Source organism: Neomonachus schauinslandi, chromosome 13 (genome assembly GCF_002201575.2).
Source record: "Neomonachus schauinslandi chromosome 13, ASM220157v2, whole genome shotgun sequence".
NCBI lineage: Eukaryota > Metazoa > Chordata > Mammalia > Carnivora > Phocidae > Neomonachus > Neomonachus schauinslandi.
Window position 1 is genome coordinate 83,463,483 of NC_058415.1, and position 24,361 is coordinate 83,487,843.

Sequence of the window (24,361 nt, forward strand, 5' to 3'; positions counted from 1 at the left end):
TCCCTGCGGAGCCGGGGCCAGGGAGTGAGCGTGGTGTCCGGCCCCGTCCCGCCGCAGTACCTCCGGCCTGGGCTCAGTGCTGCTGGATGCTGTGGAGTTGGCTGAGTAACTGTTGATTGGTTTTACTCCTTTGATTTGTTTGTAATTTTGGAACTTATTTAATAAAGTGCCAAACATTTAGTAATTGATCTAGGCTTTAAAAGTCTTTAGTTTGTGTGACTACATTTGGAATCTTTTGGGAGCACACCCCAGAAGGGCCCGGTCACCATCTCCTGACACTGGCTGGGGCTGTGCAGCAGGAACGCCCTGAGATGCTAACAAGTTTTTTTTAAAGGATTAAAAGCCAGAAACAGGTACTATCAGCCTATAGATACAAAAGGAACATTTTGTTCCCTATAACCACTAACAGCCAGCTTCTTTGAAGAGCAAGATTTTTTTTAACCTTTCAAGCACATGGAACTGCAGTCTGCATTGTTAAAGGACCCTATTGATGTGGTTCTTGGAGAGAAGACATTGACCAAAGTGACACAACCCTTCCAATTCCTCTGCAGAACCCCCACCATTCCTGGGAGGTAGGCCTAGACTGCTGGCTTCATTAAATTACACGTATTTACCTAAATTGGGGGGGGGGGTGTGCTTTCTGAAAGACAAATGTCCTATAGCCATCTCCCCTTGCCCCCTTTTTGTACTTACTAGGTTACTGGTTTATCATAAAAGGATATACTCAGGAACAGCCAGATGGAAGAGCTGCACCGGGGAACGGAAGGGGGAAGGACATGGAGCTTCCATGCTCTCTGCGCATGCCACCCTCCCCACATCTCCGCTCTCCAGCCCAGTAGCCGCCCTCCCCACATCTCTGCTCACCAAACTGGAAGGTCTGTTCTGTAGTCCCTGAAGTTGGCCTCGGAGTATTAAATACAAGACACAAAGTACCAAATTTCATTAGTCAAATACTGACACCAGACTATCAAGTAAAACCCACTGTAGTTGCATCTGGATTAGTGGCATCTGGATTAAAGAGCTTTAATCAAAAAGTGACACCACAAATGAATTTTCTACAGCAGTCTTAGATAATACAATTCCTATTTACAACACGGAGAGAGATCCAAATCCAATGCTCATATAAAGGGCTATACATACTGTCTCTATCACAGAACGTTTTATACAAGTAAAAGTGCATTAAATCACTTAGAATATTTACTCCACTCTTCCTCTTAAAGCTGAAGGAAATTCGACATGCAGGAGGAAAGCCCACTCGGAACACACCCTAAGCAGGTCCAGGCTGAGTGGAAGCTGCCGGGGGCTGTGGGCAGGGCGGGGTGAGACCAGCTCAAGGGCTGGAGAGGCCTCAGCGGAGTCGGACCGGTTGGCAAGCCCTGAGCCACCCGATGTGGGGACTCTCCTGGAACAGCTGGAAAAGCTCCCTCTTACTCACCGCAGTTACAGAACAGAAGGAATTGCTGTCTTGTGTCCCCACCAGATAAATGGAAATTCTAAACAAAGGAAAGCCATCTGCAGGGAGGAGCCACGTGAGGAGGGAGGCACCTGGAGAATGGGTGGCTCGGGTGGCAGAGAGCCCAGCTGGGGTGACGGTGATGCTGCCCTTGCTTGGTACGCCCAGGTCTGTGGAAACGTAGTACATTAACTCTGCAAATCCGTGTTTTCCCGTGAGATATGTTTTACATGTTTTACTCCTGGGCATTTCTGAGAAACATGGGGGTGGGGGTGGGGGGAGAGGTGGTGGCTCCACACACGTGGCAGACGGCTTCCGACGTTTTGGTCAGGGATGGGGGAGGGACCACTGCCGCTCGCCCTGAATGGAGCAGACTGTCCTTAACCGGAGCAAACGTGGGATTAGCATTTGCTCAGTTCACAACACAGAATTAAGAGCAAAGCAAATGAAATACCACCACTGCTTCAGAGGGAAGCAGAGACCATAGAATGCTAGTGAAATTAAAAAAGGGAAAGGCATCCCAATCTTAGAAATAATTTCCTCTTGATGCTCTGATTTGCCTTTAAGAACACCAGTTAAATGGATTTTATAATACACGTTTATAGTAGCGAAGAACTTTAGCTATAAAAAATAGTTTAAAATGGTTTACCAGCAACCTATCCAAGACAAGTACATTCATTAAAAAGGCAATTGAGTGTATTTGGTACTAAGGATCTTTTTTCATATATCTGCTAGTTTTCTTCAGTAAAGTGAGATACTGTCAGAAAGTTGCATATTCATGAATCCACACTGGCCCCAGAGTACCTTAAAGATGGGCACATCTAAAACTCTGGGTGGTTTGAGAAACAAGGTGAAAGGGGTAAAAAGCCTCTTCTATCTCATCTGAACCCAAACAAGCTAACTGGGAAGGGGAATTTGAACACCCACCCCAGTGAGCTGGCTGCGTGGCAGGGCACGAGGCTCTGGCCTGCTGGGCACCACGTCGAAGGGCTGTCTTTCCATCCAGCGTGGTCACTACGGGGTGCACCCAGTGCCTCCTCCCTACCGGAGGCTGAGGGCTTCAGCTTCAAGCGCTAGCGTGGACACTTAAGAGGATTCAGGTGCGGACGGGTGTCGGCCAGAGCTGGGATTTTTAGCAGCACGGCGGAAATATGGGCAGTGCCAGGACCCTCCCCTTTGGTGAGCACGATGACGCAGGGACAGCCACCTCCTGAGGTTCAGATCAGTCTGTCGGGAAGGGGGCCTTAAGTCTTGTAAACAATGTTTTGACGCTTGTACAAAATACTGCAGTTACAGTGATTAAAAACCCACCCAGACTGGTGTGTCAGTGTTCTTTTCACAGAAAAAGTGTCATCGCATGGAGCTCCGCCTGTCAGCACTTCCATCTAGGACCACGGTATCCGAGGGTTGGAGATGGATGGCCGGATGCTGCCCTTGGGGGCTGGCTTGGACCCAAACCATGACATCTGGGTTGGAAACAGAAAGGGTTCCTGAGACGAGCATCAGGATGAGGTTCCAAGAAAGCTGAAGGCACCCGCCCCCCATCCCCGAGCCGCCCCTGTGGCCCTCCACGCCCATGGCGCCTGCCGTGAGCTCGCCATGAAGACGCTGGTTGCGGAAACCAGGCTGCAGGGCACGAGGGGGAGCAGCAGAAAACGGAGTTGACCAAAACCAGGGGCTGGGACTGTAGGTAATTCTGCCTTAAGATTTTCTTTTTGTTCTATCCCTTCAGCAGGTACTTTCTGAGTATTTTATTTTTTAAAAAGTCTAGATGCCGGGGGTGCCTGGTGGCTCAGTTGGTTAAGCGAATGCCTTTGGCTCGGGTCATGATCCTGGTCCCGGGATCGAGTCCCGCATCGGGCTCCCTGCTCAGCAAGGAGTCTGCTTCTCCCTCTGACCCTCCTCCCTCTCATGCTCTCTATCATTCTCTCTCTCTCAATAAATAAATGAAAATCTTTTAAAAAAAAGTCTGGATGCCGGGCCAGCCCCGGGGCTGCTGCCGTTAGAGATGTTGGTGAAAGAGCCCAGGAAAGCACGAAGCCTGTGGGCGGAGCATGCACAAATGTGTGTGCGGGAAACAAGCGCATCCTGGGGACAGCCAGCGGAGCGCGGGGCTGGTAAATCCAGTTTCTAAGAGCCACGGCAGCCGGCGACCTACCTTGTACTCCAGGGTTTCTTTGAGCATGTTCTCTTCCTCTTCTGAGAAGTTCAGCAACACTGACACAGCTTTTATAAGGTGAAAAGCCTGAAACAAAGGAAGTTGTGCTGTCATGGGCCTTGGTGGGGATGGAGCGGGGGCGCTGGGGGGTCTAAGCAGCAGCGCTTCCCAGGCTCTGCTCCCGACGGGTGAGCAAGGACCACGGGGAGGGCGAGGTTGGGCTTTCTCAGGTCTAACGGCAATGACCGGTTCTTTTTCTCCCCTCCATCTTTTCCTTTGGGGACCAGCGAGACCCCCGGGACATCCACGCAGCAGCTGCCCTGCTCTTCAGCAGAGGCAGGAAATCTGGGGCAGATTCAGCTTCCTGGACTCAGCATCCACCCCCTTCTCGGCCCCCCTGCTTGCCGCAGTCCGCAGGTCAGGGCCCGCTGGGCAAAGGACGAGGTACCCACACTGGCGGGCAAATCAGAATGTGGCAGAGGAAGAAAGAAATGGCCTTGGGGGGAAGCCATGCGAGGCTTGGACAATGAGCCAGGCACTCAGAACCCAAAAGGCAACTCAGAAGCCCTTTACCTCAGATTCTCGGCAGGACATGAATTTCAAAACCACGTGTTTCAGGTATTCAAAGTTGATCTCTCGGGCATCAGTCAGGTCAGCGTTATTCGTGACAGAAGGGGCCATGTTCGGCATCTCAGGGCCAGCCTTGTCCCGGACTTCAAACAGCTCGTTGTCGGGTCTGATTTTCTGAAAACCCAATGGAAAGATGCTACACTGAACCCCCGAGACAGGTGCGAAAACCACCCGCCGATCCTTTAGCAGGCCCGGCGCGCTAGCTGAGAGGGCCCCCCGTGGGAAGGGAGTGCCTGCCAGTGTCTGAAGAAGGCTCGCCCCCCAGGTGGGGTGGCCGCTGGCGAAGAAGGTCATGTGGGGAAGTTCAGACATTTCCTTTACCCGTGTCAGGACACCTCTGGGGCAGGGAGCACCCCAAAAAGGGCAGAGGCGCTGCTCTCCCAGGTCTGGGCACGGCACGTGGCGCACAGGTCATGTCACTGACTTCTCAGAGCTCAGGGCTCGGGGAAGGACGGCACATGCCCGAAGTCACACGGCTACTTTGCAGAGCCATGTTCAAGCGGGCAGGGCCATTGTCCCACCAGCCAACATCTGGCTTTCCAGAAACCTGCAATCAACAGGCAGGTGATGGGGGGCGCATCATCAGGCATGAGGCAGAAGAGGGGCACTTACCAGTTCCTTCTGGAGAGTCTTTTTGAGTTCCAGCATCCTCTGCTGCATCTGCTTTATGGTCTGAGACAAAGCCCCGCCCCCGCAAAAAGCCATTCATCAAATGCACTTTTCACCATCGTTAAGGTGCAAAGAACAACAGAACAGCCAGCCACCGCCTTGGGACCCCATACACCTGTTCTAAGATCCTGCCCTGTCTCCCCAGAGCCTTGTGTTGTCACAGCTGCGTGCCCGGGGCTCTAACCCCTTCTGGCCGCTCTGCATGCAAGAGCTCCCCGGGCCCTGCAAAGGCCACTGTCACACCCCCTCTGTGGAACGCTCAGGCCCAGGGCTGCCCCAGCCTCCCCACAGGGGCTTGGCCCTCAGGATGGCTTCTGGTGCTTGCTCTGGAAGGAGCGCAGCTGGAAACCCCTCTGGACAGTACGCTTTGTCCTTCAGGATTACATTTATGTGCCATGATCCCACATCACTGCTCTCCTGAAGTATCATCATTCTCAATGCTTATTTTTAACAGTGTAAGAGATCATGGTTTTTCTGTCCTTATCTAGTCTTTAAATTTTCTTTTATTTATTTTTAGTGAATTTAGTCTTAAGTGTAATTTGTTACACACTCCAGTCATCACTAGAAAGGCTAACCTGTTTTTCCGATGAAAGCATTTACTGTATAATCAGCAATAAAGGAAAAAAATGTTAAATGTTTCTCCCAAGTCTCACAACTGTAACACCAAAATTAGTTTTTCCTGTGGACGGACTTCTGTCTATGTCACCAATCTTGGATTCAGTAGCTAGAATTTTTTGTTTTTTTTAAAAGATTTTATTTATTTTGGGGGGTGGGCAGAGAGAGCGAAGGAGTGGGGAGGAGGGGCAGAGGGAGAAGCAGACTCCCTGCTGAGCAGGGAGCCCGATGCGGGACCCTAGGATCATGACCTGAGCCGAAGGCAGACGCTTAACTGACTGAGCCACCCAGGCGCTCCACTAGCTAGAATTTTGAATAGTGTTTTTCATTTATCAGAGTTTTCACACCTTTCCACAGATTTCCTTTTTTTTTTTTTTAAGTAAGCTCTATGCCCAGTGTGGGGCTTGAACTCATGACCCTGAGATCAAGAGTCACATGCTCCACCAACTAAGCCTGCCAGGTGCCCCCTTAATTTTAACCTTTAATGTGACAGTAACTCTAGGGGATGCCCCAGGTCTTACAGTGGGGCTGAGCCTCCATTTTTAAAGCGTTGGTCAGCTTTGCTTTCTCCAGAGGTATGTCCACAGTCTCTCCACAGAATGAGATGGCTCTGTCAGAGGCTCAGCTCCTATCAAGCACATTAAATGGCCTCCAATACACCCTATTTTATAAATGGTAATGTGTTGTTTCAGTCTGTTATTCTTTTGGCTGACCACGAGGCTGGACATTCATCTCAAAGTACATTTGCTATTTTATGTTACCTGATTTTCTAGGTTTTTGGCTCATGGATTAATTCATCTAACAAATACCGATTGAGTCCCTACTATGTATTAGACACTGATCTGCAGGCTGGGGGAAAACAATAAGCAAAACAAGAAAAATGTCTGCTCTCAGGAGGGAAAAGTGCCGATAACCAGATATTAGTACATCAGAGGTATTAAGAGGTGTGGCGAGAAAAGGGCAAGGTAAGGGCACAGGAGGTTCTGGTGGTGAGGGCTGCCAAGGGTAGCAGGGAGGCCTCCTTGACAAAATGACACCATAAAGGAAGTGAGGGAATTGCAGGAAGAGTCTTCCAGACAGAAGGCTCAGCAAGTGCAAAGGCCCTGAGGCAGGAGGGTGCTTAATATTCACAGAAAGGCAAGGCCAATGTGGCTGAGAGGAAGTGCTGGGGGTGCAGTAAAAAGGGTACCAAGGAGCCAAACCACACAGGGCTTTGTGGGCCCCTGCAAGGACTTGGCTTATAGAGAGAGGAAGTCATCAGAGGGGTGGAACCCTGGGGTGACGGGGAAACCAGTTAGAAGCCGAACACCAGCCTGTAGGGGAGAGACGATGGTAACCTGACCTTGGGTGGCGGCAGTGGTGGGGATGGGGAGCAGCTCAGTTTGGGTGTAGCTTGAAAGGAGAGTCAAAAGGACTGGCTAAAGGTGTGGCTGTTGCTCGTGGGAGAGACACAAGGGTTGAAAATGACACCAAGATTTTTACTTTTCACACTTACTGAGCTAAAGGGCGGCAGCCGGCGCCGGGCAGCACGGTGAGTTTGAAGTTTGGGTGGTTTAAGTTTCAGATGTGTTTTAGACACTGCCGCGGAGGTAGAGATGATCTAGGGCTCCCGGGAGCGTGTGGGCTTGCGAGCAGCGTGCAGCAAGCGACTGAGTGCCATGAGAGAGGAGGTCTGAGGGCTGGGCCCTGGGGCACACAGTGTTTGTACACTCTTCTCTATTTTACATTTCACACTAAGATTAAATGTGTGTGTGCAAGCGCAAGAGAGAGGAGATGAGCACTTTTTCCTTTTGTTAAAGGTCTAGAAAAATACACACCCGCAATCACACTCTGGAGGCCAAGCCATGAGCAGCCAGCACGCTTGACTTCCAGGGCCCTTGGACACCAGGACGGAACGAGAGCCCGCACCAGAGGGTGCAGCGGCTGGCGGGGTGTGTGCAGTCATGGCATTCACTGACCCTCTGCCAACTACCAGGAATGTTACAGGACAGCTAGCAAACGCTTTCATTCCCCCCCGCCCCACCCCTGCCCCCCGGTCAAACCACCTGAAGACCGGCATCGCTGGGTCATGTCACGGCCGTGGAAAGGAAGTGAGAGGTAAGGTGACTGGTCCAACAGGACCCACTGGTGACAGCACAGGTGGCTGTGAACATCTGAACTCACAACTGCTCGAGCTCTAACACTCCGAACAGTATCTCAGCTGGGGGGAGGTGTGACAGGCACGCAGACAGGTGGAAAGACAGGAAGAAGGCCCTCTGCCAGAGAGGTAAGAGCTCCCCCGAGACGTGCCCAGGGGCATCCGCCTAACTCTAGGAAGGGACCGGACGGTTTCAGGCACAAATCGGGGAAAGTGCAGGGAGAGAAACAGTTGAGACAAGAAGCACCCTCACCTTATTTTTCTCCAGAAGTTGCTGCTCCAAGTCCTGTTTCTCCTTCTGTAGCTGCCCTAGGTCCATGACCCCCACCTCACCGTTTGGGATTCTCTCTGCCGCTGGAAGCTGGTACATGGGGTCCTGTGTGGCCCTCGAGGTTACCTACAGGGTGGTGGCAGCAAGTTGACAACCAGGCCAAGGTAACGGTCAAGCTAAGCTGCAGGTCCCTGGGGAAGGGGACCAGATTGGTTCCAAAGGTGCGGACTGATGAGCTCGAACAGGCAGCTGGCCAGGAACCACACCTGAACTGTGGAGATCCCGTCCAGTGCCTTCCAGAGGGACAATCAGCTTTCCCCGCAGCGAGTGTGCTTGGAAGGAAAGGGCTCTTAACACCTGAACCCTGACATGTGGTGCCACATCCGATGGGCTCCTCGACACCCACAAGCTCTTGGTTAAGCACCCCCACTTTAAAGAGAGGAAGCTGGAGCACAGGGAAGTGACCTGCTCAACATCCCGGAGCTAGAGAGCACCAGCTGTGTCGTCCTGTAAGCCCGCCACCCCCTTCCCGCCACCTCCCCAAGGCCAACTGCAGTGGTCAGCCGTGCATCCTGCTGCGCCACGCCCGGCCCACCGCTCCAGTGGGCACTTACGTGAGGCTCAGGCACTGAGAGCGTCAACCCCTGCTCTGGGCTGGGCAGCCTCAGCACATCGTCCCTCGCAGCAGCCTCGGACTCCTCTGCCCTCAGGCTCTGCAGGGATTCCAGCTCACTCTGCAGCTGGTGCATCTGTGACAGGGCAGAGTCGTGACCTAGGCCAGGCAGAGGGGGGCAACCGTCAGCCCGGTGACTCCGCGCCACTTCAGGGCAGGGGTACCTGGTGGGGAGCAGGTCAGAAGGCTCGACGGGGGCAGACTCCTCACCTTTCTTCAGTTGGAAAATCTCCTGCTCTTTCTGGAGAATCACTTCAGTTTTTTCCTGCAGAGTCTGCTCCTTCTCATCTATGACAGCTGTGAGGTTAGCAGCCTTGGAGAGAAAGACCAACAGGACGAGGCTGGCAGCAGTAACCGCCTTTCCCCCAAAAGGAATCTCCAATTTTCCACTACCCAGGGTCCCCCATGAATCCCTCCCTGCAGCCCACAGCCTAGAACACCCCCTAGCTAAGCGCTGCTCATCAGGGCACGCACGGGGCCGGAGCCCTGCACAGGAGCTTCCCCTCACTGCCCACCCAGCCTACGCTGGGCCTCCAGGACATGCGGCTGCTCGGCCCAGCCTTGCGGGTCCTGAGTGCCCGTCACATGCCTGGCATTTGATACATGTGACCTTGTCACACATGTCTGTTACACCTCCTGAAAGGTGTAATTATCCTCAAGTCTTTTCAGAGGCAACTGAGACTCACGTTTGTTAAGGACTTACTGAAGGCCTGGGGCCCAGTAACTACCAGGTCTGGGGCCTGATGCTGAGTCTGTCTGAAAAGGAAGGCACTTCCCATCCTTCCCACTGACAGCTCAGCTGTCTTACAGTCTTGGGGGCCTGTGGCCAGTGATGGCCCCCTCACAGAATTAGAGCCCGGTAGGTGCCTGGATATGGGCTTTTCCCCAGGTGAGCTTTAGAACAATAACTGACCATCAAAAGTCAAAAAAGACCTATCCTGTGGGGTGAGGATTTCTTTATAACACTTTTCTCCCACCTTCCAAAGACCTCAGGGGAATCACTCAGTTGCTGGCATTCCTGAGACCTAGGTCCAGCCCCTGTCCTGGACACAAGGGGAGGTAGGCTGGTCCTACCTGAGGCTGGAACTCACCACCACCCCCGGCCCCACCCCAGGCCCACACCTCTGGGTCAAGCGGGGCCTACCTGTTGCTGGAACTCTTCCCTCTGCTTCCGCACTTCGTCCAGGGCTTGAGCCATGGCGACACTCACAATTTCTCTTTGGCTCCATTCTTCCTACAATCCAGAAAACAGGGAGGAGATGGGGTCTCAAAACTCATTTCACAGTTTCTTAGCTGCACGCTACCTGAAGCCCACCACGGGAATACAGCCTTACAGGGCCAGATTAATGTTCTTACTGCTTCTCGAGGTTCCCAGGCTGCCTGCTCACTGCAATGCCTTCTGTAACCCTCCGGGAACTGTCCTGCTGGGCAACCCATTGGCCTCTCCGCAAATGGGCACACCGCAGAGGGTCGGTTATCCCCTGGGCACACCAGTCAGTTCTTGGGCCAAGGTTAGGAGACCGAGAACTTGGAAGAGAAGAGCTGGTCTAATGAAATCAACACGGAACACGAAGATCCTCAGGCCCACGTGAATGGACTAGTGGACTGGAGCAACCCAATTACAGGAAAAATGAGAAGCAATTACTGAATTGTAATAGGACAAAATGCCACAGACTCATCAAAATTATCCATTTTAGAGGAGAGAAAAAGGCTCTGAGAGGTGAATGTGCCTGAGGTCCCACAGTTGGTGGGACAGCCAGATTTCAAGCCAGCATCTGTCTGAGCTCAGAGCCAAGCCTCTGTTAGACTCTACCAGCCAGAATATTTTCTACGCTGAGCACGGCTGCCTCCTCAGCCTTCCCCAGAGCACAGGAACTATCTCCTGACAAACACATCAGTTCTCTTCCCTGTGATGGATGCCGTGCTCACTGCTCAGTCCCCAGACTTCTCAGGCGCCTTCGTTCTGGTCAGGGACATCTGTTTTTCCGGTCTACCCAGGATCGCCCCAGTTTTGGGGGTAAGAGCCTCATCACTGCTCTTCCCCACGTGCGCCCTGCAGTTCCACGTGGTTCTGGTAGGGCTGCCAATAATGATATGCCCATTTTGTGGCTACAAGGATAAGCATGTGATTCAGACCTGGCCAATCACTTGGCCAAACTGACCTGTCCACGGGGTGGCTCTGTCACTTCAGATGGACCAATCAAAATCCCCTTTTATATCAGAATCCTTTTTAATATGGTGAAGCCTAAGGGGAGAAGCCCTCTTTCCTGAGCTGGCATGTTACCAGCTTGGAGCTGCTGTGGTGATGTCCACCCAATTTGCAGGCCGCAGTCTGCATCATGGAGAAAAGGAAGGCCAAGAGTCTGGCTAACTGACAGGGCAGGAAATAGCATGATGCAGGAAGAAAAGAGACCTGAGGGCCGCCCCCCCCCCCCGCCCCGCCCAGTTCCAGTCGGACAAGTCTTGCTGGTTGTGTGAGCTACTTATCGCCCCTTTGACACCTCCCTTTCCACTGGGTGCGGTACAAGTTGGTTCACGGAGGAGGAGGCCAGCCTCCTGGCCAGGGGCATTCTGGCTCCTACCGTGGAATTGTCAGAATTGACCTTCCGTTGAGTCCATCTCTAGTAAAGATGAGAAAAACGGGTGCCTGAATTCAAGAGGAGGGACCTTGCCCTACCTACCCCAGACAACACCTCTCATCAGGAGGCTCTGTTGACATAGGAAAAGCAGTTCTGAAACCCTGGCCCTGTGGGTGGAGGGTGGCAGAAGCCTTTTCTGGGGAGGATGAGAGGAGAGCTGGGACTGCGGACGTCTCAGAGGATGGCAGGCAGACTGCGCGGAAGCCAGGAAAGCGGGGGAGGGCAGGAACCAGACTCAAAGCTGCCCCCTGCCCAGCACTGCACGCGTCACTTTCCCTCAGGGTCACACTGGATCCTCAGGCTAATCCTCTTGAAGGCAAGGGTGAATAGGTTCAGTTTAAAAAAAAAAAAAAAAAAAAAGGAAACTAGATTCCTTCAAGAATGTGTTAGTGAGGGGCCAGCCGGCAGGCAGAACAGAGTCGGCGTGGTTGTGAAGCCCCACCCGGTCCAGGACCGCGGGATTCGGGGCCACCTGGCACGGCTCAGCCACCGGGCTCCCCGCCTCCGGCAGCCTTCTGCACCTGGGAATGCCTTCCCGGAGGGAATTCGAAATATGTATGCACCTAAAAATAGTGCTTCAAAATACTTGAAGCAAAGATTGGCCGAATTAAAGAGAGAAAGAGACAAATCCATGATCATAGCTGGAAGATTCAGCACACCACCCTTACGAACTGATGGAACAAGAAGACAAAAAAGAAAAATCAGAAAACACAGAGAAGATCTGGACAGCCCTCTCACCCAACTTGATCTACGGAGCACTTACAGAATGCTTTCCCCTCACGGTGGAAGTGCACTATTTCCCCGGACACTACAGGCTGGGGCATAAAACAATCCTCAGTAAATATCAAAGAACTGAAATCAGTTCGTCTATTATCTGACCATAAGGGCATTAAACTAGAAATCCAAGACATCGAGAACATTCCCCAAACGTGTGAAAATTAACCACACCTCCTAACAGCCTGTGCATGTGCTGGTTTTTAAGTTACCGCCTATCGACCCCGCTTCCCCCTTTCATATTCTGCTTTGCCCTGCTATGCCTGGGACTCCACAAACCCCATTTCTGCCTGTCTAGCTGGTTCCATATGAATCTCTGCCCACAGGAGGAGCTCGAGGGAGCCTGGAAGGCAGGGGGACAGAGCAAGAGACTTGCTCCTTCCTGTCAGCTTCCTGTTTCTGTGAGCAATGCTGCTGCATGGGGGCAGCAGAATTTCGTCCTGAAGTGCCAGGACGTGGGGCTGACTTCATTCACTGCCTTGTTCCCCCGACACACACCAGCACCCACTGAACAGCGTCCCCTGCTCAGAGGTCCGAGTGTCAGATCTGTGGGGCTCTTTGTCTTAATTCCTAAGATTAGTAATTCCACCTTCTCTGCTTTGTTCCCTTAGTTGTAGCCATTCCTGCATTCCATCAACTTCATGACAGCTTATGACTGTTTCTGTGCTGGACTAAAAACCTTACATGAGAACATAAATTCTCACTCAAATAACTGGTATGGTTCCTTTCTCCTGACTGGACCATGATGGATACACTGCAGGACAGATTTTCTGTTTCTTCTTGTGTACATTAGTTGCAATGATCATCACTCTTCATTCTTTCTTACTACCTTACATCTTCCGTGCGTCTATGGAGAATCTTCCTTCACCTGAATGATGCTCTCTAGCACTCCCTTTAGTGCAAATCTGTTGGTGGCTAATTCCTTGTTTCTGTTTTATTGGTTTTTCTAGTTCTACTACCATGCTGTGTCTGGATATAGATTTTAAAATTTATCCTGCTGGGTGGGGGGGCGCCTGGGTGGCTCGGTCATTGAGCGTCTGCCTTCGGCTCGGGTCATGATCCCGGGGTCCTGGGACTGAGCCCCGCATCGGGCTCCTTGCTCAGCGGGAGGCCTGCTTCTCCTTCTCCCACTCCCCCTGCTTGTGTTCCCTCTGTCGCTATATCTCGCTCTCTAATAAATAAATAAAATCTTAAAAAAAATTTTTTTTTAATTTATCCTGGGGGCGCCTGACTGGCTCAGTCGGAAGAGCATGTGATTCTTGATCTCGGGGGTCATGAGTTCGAGCCCCACGCTGGGGTAAGAGATTACTAAAATGAAATAAACTTTAAAAAAAAATTAAAAAATAACTGGTGCCTGGGTGGCTCATTTGGTTAAGCATCTGCCTTCGGCTCAGATCATGATCCTGGGGTCCTGGGATCGAGCCCCACGTCCGGCTCCCTGCTTGGCAGAGAGTCCACTTCTCCCTCTGCTCCTCCCCTGGCTCATGTTCTTTCTCCCCCCTCCCCCCAATGCGCCCCCTTAAACAAACAAACAAACAAATAAAATCTTTTAAAAACATTTTAAAAATAACATTTACCCTGTTTGGATTTGTAAGAGTCCTCAACACCTGGGGTGCCTGGGTGGCTCAGTCGTTAAGCGTCTGCCTTCGGCTCAGGTCATGATCCCAGGTCAATCCCTGGGATTGAGCCCCGCATCGGGCTCCCTGCTCAGCGGGAAGCCTGCTTCTCCCTCTCCCACGCCTCCCACCCCCGCTTGTGTTCCCTTTCTCATTGTGTCTGTCAAATAAATAAATAAAATCTTAAAAAAAAAAAAAAGAATCCTCATACCTATACCTGTGACTTGACAGCTTTCAGCAGTTTGGACACTTCTTAGCTATTATCACTTCAGTAACTGCTGTGGTCTCAGAGCACCTGGGTGGTTCAGTTGGTTAAGCGTCTGACTCTTGGTTTCCACTCAGGTCATGATCTCAGGGTTGTGAGACTGAGCCTGCCCAGTGTCAGGCTCTGTGCTCAGCATGGAGTCTGCTTGGGATTCTCTCTCCCTCTGCCGTTCCCCCTGCTCTCCTTCTCTCTAAAATAAATAAATAGGGGCGCCTGGTTGGCTCAGTCGGTGAAGCGTCTGCCTTCAGCTCAGGTCAAGATCCCAGGGTCCTAGGATCGAGCCCCGCATCGGGCTCCCTGCTCGGAGGGGAGCCTGCTTCTCCCTCTCCCTCAGCCCCTCTGCCCCTCCCCCCCAGCTCGTGCACTTTCTCTCTCTCAAATAAATAAAAATCTTTAAAAAAAATAAAATCTTTCGGGGCGCCTGGGTGGCTCAGTTGTTGAGCGTCTGCCTTCAGGCTCAGGTCATGATCCCGGCGTCTTGGGATCGAGCCCCGCATCGGGTTCCCTGCTCAGCGGGAAGCCTGCTTCTCCCTCTCCCACTCCCCCTGCTTGTGTTCCTGCTCTCTCTCTCTCTCTCTCTGTCAAATATTTAAAAAATAAAAAAAAATAAAATCTTTAAAAAAAATAAGTAAATAAAATCTTTAAAAAATAGTAATTGCTTCAGTCTCACTTGTGCGCTCCCTTCTGAGCCCCCACTGACCTGGGATCAGGTACCTCCCAGGATCCTGTCTTTTATCATGCCTTTTCTGTATTTCATTCTGTCCTTCTTTCCACTTCACTAGTTCTCTCTTGAGTTCTAATCTGCTCTTAAACATATTGTTTTTTCTTTTTAAACATATTGTTTTTGAAAACAACTTTCCTGAAATATAACAATATGCTGTGCATATTTCAAGCGTGCAATGTGGTTAGGTTAGGGTGAAGCCGTCACCACAATAAAAACCGTGAAAATACTCGTTACCCCCGAAAGCTTCCGCATGCCCTTTCCGAGTCTACCACATTTTAGTTCCAGCTCTACTTTCTCTGGCTCTCATGTTCTAAGTTGTTTCCCTTTTAACACTGCTACCTTTTAGGATAGTTTCCAAACCTCTGCTGAAATTTTCAATTTTGTCCTTTATGCCCTTAAACAGTAATATAATATCTGAGCCTCCTAACAGGTCTTCCTGCTTCTCTACTTGCTTCCTTTCCAGAACATTCTCTACAAAGAGCCAGAGTAATTGTTTTAAAACAAAACTTCTCCCTGCACCCTCTCAGGTCCCATCCCTCTTCAGGAGCTTTGTACTATCGCTCAATAAACTTTGCTTTGCTGCCCACCAAAACAAAACAAAACAAAACATCCCACAAAACTTCTCCCATCACTTCTTTGCTTAAAACTCGCAACTATTTCCCTGCCTGCCTCCTCTCTTCCTCTTCTCCCCCAGCCCACTAAGCGGCAGCCACACTGATCTTTGTGCTGTTCTCTGAACAAACTAAGCTTTTTCCTGCCTCAGAGCTTTTCTATTTGCTATTTCTTCGGTCTGGACTATTCCCCTCCCAAACATGCACACTGCTGGCCCCTTCATATGATTCAGGGCTTTTGCTCAAATTATCACTGAAGCCTTCCCTAACCTCCATATCCAAAAGAGTCCTCTCCTCCCTGCTCTCTGTCCCTAACTCTGCTTTACTCTCTTCATGGCATTTATGACTACCGCTCATCTGCCATCTCTAGTTACAGGCTCCACAGAGGGGAAGTTTCGTCTGTTTTGCTCATATCCCAGCACCTACAGTGGCACCTACAGGTACTCCAATGTTTGTTGAAGGCACGCAGGGAAACAGACTGACTGCAAAGCACACAGCTCCCACCATTCAGCACTACTGCCTTAGCAGCTACCTACCCTAACAGAGACTATTACCGAGAGCTTACTTAATGCAGACCCTCAGCTATGGATGTTCTGTTCTGTTTTGTTTTTTTAAAGGGATCTTTTTTTTTTTTTAAGATTTTTAAATTTATTTATTTGCCAGAGAGAGCGAGGGGGAGAGAGTGAGAGTACAAGCAGGGGGAGTAGCTAAGCAAGGAGCCCAATGTGGGACTCGATCCCAGAACACTGGGATCATGACCTGAGCTGAAGGCAGATGCTTAACTGACTGGGCCACCTGGGGGTCCCATTATGGATGTTTTGAGAAGGTCTCTGCCAAAAGACCCGTAAGATCTCTGTGTCATGACCAACTTGGGCAAGTACTGCAATGATCCATCATCTAAGGGCTTCTGTGAAAGGGGACCGAGGACCCTGGAGGCCTCTAAGAAAGTGGCAGAAACTCTCTTTCCTTTGCATCCAGTTATGTCCAGGCAGAGAAGCGGGCAATGTCTGATTAAAGCACCAAGTTCTCAGAAGGTAGACTGTTCCTTCATCTCTACACACGGGCTCCAACGTAAACGGACAAGGTCCTTACGACCACGTAAGCCCTTGCTTTACTAGTCCCACTGGAAAGATCAACACCAGTGCTTTGACAGCATGACTTTCAGGCAGCTGCAGACAGTGACACAGAGGGGGAGCTGGTTGAGTGAAGTAAGACCAGCATCACCTCAAACTAACTATGGAATTTGGACAAATTACTTATACTCAGAGCCTCAGATGACATTAATTGCAAAATGAGCATAATTCTTCCTACCATCCTGGATCACTGAGAGGACATACTGAGGTGACTGTTTCCAGCAAATGTCTCACGGAACTGTTGAACAAATGCTAGTTCACGCCTTCTCCACTCGGAGCACAGAACGTTCACTGGGCTGCTCCCAGTACACACGTAAGAGACAGGCCACCGCTGCGACACGCTGGCGCCGTTAGGTAAATACCTTTAGCTTCTTCAGTTCAAGTTGGTGGTGTTGTAAAGAACGTTCACATTCATTCTTACTTTCTTTGAGGGCTGCATTTTCTTGCTCCAGCTCTCTCTGCAAATTGAAAAAAGCACGTGTAAGAAGAAAAGGGCTTTCCCCTATTTCCCTGGGCACAGCCCTACAGACATGGAGCCTTTTAAAATGCATCGCACCCTCTGTGTCTCTACAGGGGCGGGAGAGGAGAATGGGGCAGGGGTCAGAAAGAGCCAGGGGACACAGGCCTCACAAGAAGAAACATGGCACGGGACTCAGAAGCTGTGGAACGGGGAGGGGGACCAGAGAGCAGGAGGGGCCCTGAGGGAGGAACAAGAACACCCACCGTGGAGACTTGGCGGGAAGAGGCTGAAGGGGCTGCACAGGAAGTGCCAGCAAGTCCCTGCACAGCCCCCAAGAAAAGGAAAGCCATCTGTCTGGGGTCTTACTAACAGCAGCCTTTTTACAGCCACTCTCATGAGCAGGTCCCTTGTTGGAAAAATAAAAACTGCTCCAAAAAAGTGGTTCCCTCGTTTAGAGGGGGGGCTGGGCCTCTCGCCGGCACAGACTTGGCAACCCCGCCCGCGGGAAGCTGGCGCCCGCCGGGCCTCACTCCCGTCCTCGCTCACCACCTCCTGCTCGGCCGCCGTCTGCGCGGCCGCCCGGGCTCTCTCCAGGGCCGCGAGCTGCGCCTCGAGCGTGCGCATGCGCTCCGGGCACTGCCGCTCCAGGGCCGGCGCCTGCAGGGGCGCGGCGCTGCTCTCCCGGGCGGCGGCCTACGGCGGGGGGACGCCGAGAACCCCATTCTCTCCCTCAGTGAGCCCAAGATGGGTGACCAGGAGAAACAACTCCCCTTCCTGATCTCTGGCCTGCGAGCTGTGGCGGTCCCCACTTGCAGCCCCGCCTCTTGCCGCTGGCCCATTCAGAAGCCGAAGTCTGGGACTGGTCTCGGTGCTGGGGGGACACCTTAGGGCACCAGCCAGTCCCAAGACACAGCCCTCCTTCCCTTACTTGGTGCTGCTTTCTACGGCTGAGGCTTTCCCAGGGGAGGCAGTGTAGATCTCCTTCAGCTTATGATGGGGTTGCAACCCGATAATCCCATTGTAAATTGGAAACAGAAGTCAAAACAAGCATCCCGGTTTAGCCTAGCCTACTTTAAATGCTCAGAACAGGGGCGCCTGGCTGGCTCAGTCAGCAGTGCATGTGACTCTTGATCTCGGGGTTGAGAGTCTGAACCCCACATTGGGTGGAGAGATTATTAAAATAAAAACTTTTAAAACAAAATCTTAAAAAAAATTTTTTTTTTAATTTATTTGACAGAGAGAGACAAAGCGAGAGGGAACACAAGCAGGGGGAGTGGGAGAGGGAGAAGCAGGCTTCCCGCCGAGTTGGGAGCCCGATGCAGGGCTCCATCCCAGGACGCTGGGATCATGACCTGAGCTGACAGACGCTTAACCACTGAGCCACCCAGGCGGCCCAAAAAGTTTTTTTAAAAATTGCTCAGGGGCGCCTGAGTGGCTCAGTTGGTTAAGCGACTGCCTTCGGTTCAGGTCATGATCCTGGAGTCCCTGGATCGAGTCCCGCATCAGGCTCCCTGCTCGGCAGGGAGTCTGCTTCTCCCTCTGACCCTCCCGACCCTCCCCCCTCTATGCTCTCTCTCTGTCTCTCTTTCTCAAATAAATAAATAAAAAAATCTTTAAAAAAAAAAAAATGCTCAGAACACTTACATTAGCCTACAGCTGGGCAAAACTTATTTTATACTGAAGTGTTGAATATCTCATGTATTTTATTGAATGCTGCGCTCAAAGTGAGAACCAGAAAGGCTGTGTCAGTACAGACCACTTCTTTACCCTGTGATCACGTGGCTGCCTGGGAGACGGGGCTCCCTGCCACAGTGGCGCATTGAGGGAGAGTACTGTACTGCCCATCCTTAGCCCAGGAGAAGCTCACACTTCAAAATTTGAAGTACAGTTTCTACTGAAGGCATATTGATTTTGCATCTCATAAAGCTAAAAAATCACTAAGTTGAACCATCATAAATCAGGGACCATCTGTATAATACAGTGATGATGAACAAGGGCTTTGACCTAAGAAAGGTGAGGGTTTTGCCATTTATTAGCTGGGAGACCATGACCACTGGGTTACTGACCCAGTTTTTCCGAACCAGCTTCCTCTAGAGAATGAGGCTAATTGCACATGCCTCTTAGGTCTGCAGCAAGGACTAAGTGAAACACGGGCAGATACTTAGCACAGTGACTGGAACGGCAAGCGTACAATAAATACTGTTTATTTCTCTAGATTCTAACTCAACACCCCACCCGGGACTGTGACAGCTGGCCAAGCCCTGGCCATGTTCTCCCCAGAGCTGGGACCTGTTCTCCACAGCCCTGGCTGCAAGCCACCACCTCTGACAGTCCCAGAAGTAGGCTGGGCCCTACGGCCAGCCGTCAGATGGGCATTAGCCAGGTTCCACCTCTTTGGGTAACTCGGATCCTCCAGCAGGTCCTGACTCCCTTTACCCGAAGCCGCCCGCTCACATCCAGTTCCACAGCTGTATCTAAGGTCAGGCCCAGAGACCCCACCGGAGTGAGTCTGGGGCAGCTGCAAAGGCGTAAAGGTCAAGCATCGGGAGCCCAGAACCACTTACGAGCTCCTGAATCTGAGCTTCCTGAGCCGCCATGACATCATCACTGTGCTTTAGCTTCTCCTCAGACGCTTGCAAACTCAGCTCGAGTTCTTTCACCTGAGGGGGAAAGAGAATCCTCCTTTCATTCAAAAGAAGCTGAAGAGCGGTAACATATGGCTTTAAAAATCAAATCCATTTAAACTGTAAAATGGGTTCATTACAGAAAAGTTTTAAACTAGAAAAAAGACACTTATACATCTACCATTATACAACGCCACCATTCTAACATCTTTTCCTCTGGTGTATTTTTACGACCTTTTTTTTTTTTTTTTTTTTTTTTACAACTTTGTATACAGTTCTAGGAAAACTTCGTATTTTTCTTCCTCACTCAAGGTTCCTTCTGTGTTCCTGTGGGGTCTTCAGAACTTAGACTATTTCCTTCAAGGACACCTCACAATTTACTGAACCACTGCTTCCAGCGCTGGCGGTTTCCCCACTCTCCCACCTGAGACCAGGCAGCAGTTAACATCTTCACCCAACGTTCTGTGACCTGGCTTGAGCCACTTCCTTAGGATAGATTCCCGGAAGTGGGATGACTGCTCATGACACAAACTTGCACTCATTCCACAGGCATCAACCCCCACTGACTTTGCACGAGGCCGTGCGGCTGGCCCTGTGGACAGGACCCCGCCTGTCCGCCCAGCTGGATGTGGCTCTCCACTGGGGCGTTTTTATCCGGCTCGAGCCATCTTTGCCAATTTCCCTGCTAAAGTCCTCGTTTGCTGAATAAGGTCTGACCCTGAGGAAGCTTACTATTAAAACCTAAACACAAGGAAGGTTGCAGCTTTGTCGAGAAGAAGCAGGTACCCAACGAGAGGAGGACACTTTCAGGTCTCATGGATCCTCTTACACATTCACATGGAAGACTGAGCTAAAGCAACTCCCAGAGAGCAGTGTATTCCTACAGAGTTCTCGAGAACAGTAATGTTATTTGTCCAGGGTCACAAATTTTATCAGTGGTAGAGCCAGAACTGAAACCTAGTTTTTTAAACTCCTGGGTTCAGAAAGTAGCTACCCAAGTCTCAACTTAGAGGCAGAGCTCAAGAAAGATTCACATCCTCCAGAGGTTAAGCACAGAGTTATCATATGACCTGGCAATTCCACTCCTAGGTACAAACCCTACAGAAATCAAAGTAAAAGCTCACACAAAAACCTTGTTCATAGGGGCGCCTGGGTGGCTCAGATTGTTAAGCATCTGCCTTCGGCTGAGGTCATGATCCCAGGGTCCTGGGATCGAGCCCCACGTCTGGCTCCTGGCTCCTGGCTCGGCGGGGAGCCTGCTTCTCCCTCGCCCTCTGCCTCTCCCCTGCTCATGCTCGCTCTCTCTCTCTCTCTCTCTGTCTCAAATAAATAAAATCTTAAAAAAAACCAAAAAAACAACCTTGTTCATAGCACTACACTAATGTTTATTTTTCACAACAGTCCATGGACAAATGAAGGGATAAACAAAATGTGGTACAGACATATAAAGGAATGAAAGCCTTTTTAAAAAAAAAGCTTATTCAGCCCTGAGGCACCTGACTGGCTCAGTGGTAGAGTATGTGACTCATGATCTCGGGGTTGTGAGTTCAAGCCCCACTTGTGGTGTGGAGTTTACTCAAAATTAAAAAAAAAAAAAAAAAAAAGGCTTATTCAGCCTTAAAAAGGAATGAAATTTGGACACATGCTACAACATGAATGAACCTTGAAGACATATGTCAAGTGAAATCAGTATGATTCTGCTAATATGAGGTTCCTAGAGTAGTCAGATTTATATGGACAGAAAGTAGAATGATGGTTGTCAGGGTCTGGGGTGGGAGAGAATGGGAAGTTAGTATTTAATGGGGACAGAATTTCAGTTTGAGAAGATGAAAACGTTCTGGAGATGATGGTGGTGATGGTTGCACAACAGTGTGAATGGGCTTCATGCCACTGAACTGTACCCTAGAAATGGCCAAAATGGTAACTTTTATGTCATGTATATTTTATCACAATAAAAAGATAGATATTCAGAAACAGAAATGAATTCTAATAAAAGAAACCAAGCTGTACTGAGAAATAGAGAACTTTAAGCATATTTATCAGGAAATAAGATTTTAAAAATGAGCTATGCATTTGCTATGGTCTGAATGTTTGTGTCCCCCATATTCATGTGGAAATCCTAATGTCCGATGTGATGGTAACAGGAGGTGGGGCCTTTGGGAGGTGCTTAGGTCATGAGGGAGGAGTCATCATGACAGGGTTAGTGTCCTTATGAAAGAGGCCCCCCCAGAGATCTCTTACCCCCTTCCACCACTTCACACTCATTAAACTGGCAAACAAACAAAACAAATGGCTGGACAAGGCAGCAGTGCAGATGCAGAAACTCCAGGGGAATAGAGCCAGGGGCAGCCCCTGCAGGAACGTCCTTGTCCTACTTAGTCACATTAGGTCATATGCATTCTCTGTCCTCAAGGTGACAGGGACAAGGCTATTCGGTGCAGTGAAGCCTGTGGTGACAGGGGGGCGGCCAGCTGGATGTCCAGCATCTGGTAGATAACCACAACGTGGAGCAGTAAACACAACGACGTGGACACGGACAGAGTGGAGCGGGTGAATGGGATGGTGTGTGTGAACTATATCGCTTACGTAAATTCACACACATGCACACAAAACAAGGCCGCCCATTTTAAGGTAACCCCACAACACAGGGATCTGTAATAACCCCATCAGAATGGTTTCCTGTGGGAGGGGAGGCAACGAGGATAAAAGAGAATAAGCAAGAGAATCATGTTGTGTGGAACAATGGCAGCGATGAGGCAAGAATGAAGAAGATGACTAACAGCCATGTGTAAGTAAGAGCCGAAACAGTCCCTTCAAAAGAAAACCTCTGAGCCCAGGGGATTCTCCCTCAACGATGTTGTCCAACCAGGCTACCACCCAGAACAGGAATCCCTGTGAGTGAGGTCAGTACCCGAGTCTCCAGGATGTCAATGGCCTTGGCCTGGCTGCTTCTGGCTGCCATGAGCTGCTGTCTGGTAGCCTCCAAATTCTGCTCAGCAACAGTTTTCTGTAAGTTGAAAGAAGAGTAAAAGAAAACAGTCACTTTTCCATTGAATAAATACTTATTGATGTCTACCACATACTGTGATTTGCCTGAGGCACAGGGGACACAAATGCATTAAAAATAACAGCTGAGATAGAATTCATATATAATGAAGTACACACAGATAAATCTGACACACTCCTTTGACCTTGAGGCTGAGGCAAAAGACTAACAAAAAGAGTGCAATTAGTGCCCGCAAAGATGCGTAGAGCAGGCCACTTACCGCCTTAGGAAAAGTGGGTGCTTCCTAATTCACAGGTGGCCGGGGCGGGGGGTACCCAGGCAGAGCGATGATCAGAGGAGTCGTGAAACAGCCTGGGACATTTGGAGAGCTACGACTTGCAAAAAGCTGAAGTAAGAGTGGATTTGGGTCAAGAAATAAGACTAGAGAGTCAGGCAAAGGGGCAGATCATGGGAAGCTTTTTATGCTGCCGAAAAGAGTTTGAATTTAATTCTGTAGGCAATATTTTTTAAAGTGGGGTTGTCCACACACTGGTGTTAGACTAACTTGGTGAGGTCTTACACTGGGCCTACTGAAAACACGATGTCTTGGGGCAGGAATATACACTCTAAACAAACTCCCCAAGTGCCTCCTATGCACACTAAGCTTTATAATAATGATGATGGCACAATACTAAGGATCATAATATTAACAGCTGAAATATACAGAGACCCTACTATGTCTCAGAGTTTCATTCTAACACTTCACATATTGTAACTCCTTGAATCCTAACAATTCTATTGTTTGGTACAATTATCCACCCTATTTCACAGAGGAGAAAACAAACACAAACAGATTAAGTTACTTGCTCTAAGTCACCAACTAGTAAGTAGAAGATGCGAGATGCAAACCTAGGCAGTCTGATTCTAGAAATCAATTTACACCCCAGAAACCACGCTATACACACTGTAGACTGCAGGGGAGCTGGGGAAGAAGGTTAAGGGAGCAAGGCGGCCAGGAATTCCAGCTCGGCAGTGGGCGCGGAAGACCACCTCAGGGGTGAGGGAGGAGACCACTGCTGGGGAGGCCAGTCTGGAGACCTCTGCTCTGGACTAGGCTGGAGTTGCTGGGAGCCCAGAAGTACAACAGTGGCAGTGGAGATGGAGATGTTTAGTTGAAATGAAGACAGTGAGGATCTAATCTAGGCCCAAGGTCTTGGCTTTGTCACCTTTGTCACGGTGAGGTCAGTTACTGGGATACAAAGAGGAGGAGGAGCAGAATATGGGCAGACAATGGGCTCAGGCCTGATGAGAAAGCAAGTTCACCTACACCACGGGGGAAAAAGCCAATCTGCTCAACAGCCTCGCTCAGCAAAGGAGGGTCCCCTCACTGCCGAAGGCGATTCCTGCTCACGCCACAGGCAGACAGTAACGATTTTCCTTGGCCACTGGAAAGTGCAAAAGGGTGGAAGAGAGCAGGGCGGTAAGATAAGACAGCCCGAGTGGCATAAATTACCAGCTGGGGTTCACTGGTGATTAGGATGCTGTTTGTTCATAGGCATCTCTGAATGAAGCTCTCCCTTTGCTGAGGAAAACATGGTACACACAGGTGACAGGTGGCTGTTTTTGCCATAAGCAGGACAGTCTGAAGATAGAGGGAGTGCTCTTCTCTCCCAGCTGCTTGTGGACCTTCTGGCTCTGCAGCTCTAGGACTGTATGAAATCTCCAGTGTTCCCACTCCCTCCCCAGCAGTGGCTATCTGAAGAGAGCTAGTTACCTCTTTCAGCAGTTCCTGCACATGTTCTTCTCCTGATAAGTTCTGCTCTAGTTTCTTCTCCAAGGATGAGACCTTCTCCTGCAAATGGGTGATGAGTTTTTCCTTCTCTTGAGTCTCAGCAGTGGCCTGCAAGTGAAAGCAGAGATTAC

The 24,361-nt window shown here is 50.3% G+C and overlaps 1 protein-coding gene across 2 annotated transcripts in view; it reads right to left on the reverse strand.

The window, feature by feature from the left end:
* Nucleotides 1-998: 998 nt before the first annotated feature.
* GOLGA1 (golgin A1) overlaps nt 999-24,361 on the reverse strand; it is a 44,953-nt gene continuing 21,590 nt past the window's right edge. Inside the window, exons 11-23 of one of the 2 annotated variants that reach the window (XM_044920840.1) lie at nt 24,213-24,338; nt 22,364-22,459; nt 19,393-19,488; nt 17,375-17,521; nt 16,731-16,826; nt 9,751-9,840; nt 8,817-8,919; nt 8,548-8,705; nt 7,916-8,059; nt 4,854-4,913; nt 4,185-4,355; nt 3,612-3,698; nt 999-2,919 (exon numbers count right to left, since the gene is read on the reverse strand). In XM_044920840.1, coding sequence (XP_044776775.1) covers nt 2,839-2,919; nt 3,612-3,698; nt 4,185-4,355; nt 4,854-4,913; nt 7,916-8,059; nt 8,548-8,705; nt 8,817-8,919; nt 9,751-9,840; nt 16,731-16,826; nt 17,375-17,521; nt 19,393-19,488; nt 22,364-22,459; nt 24,213-24,338 — 1,455 coding nt within the window. In that variant the 3' untranslated portion in view covers nt 999-2,838. The remainder of the gene's footprint in view (nt 2,920-3,611; nt 3,699-4,184; nt 4,356-4,853; nt 4,914-7,915; nt 8,060-8,547; nt 8,706-8,816; nt 8,920-9,750; nt 9,841-16,730; nt 16,827-17,374; nt 17,522-19,392; nt 19,489-22,363; nt 22,460-24,212; nt 24,339-24,361) is intronic. The other variant, XM_021691806.1, reaches the window with a different exon arrangement.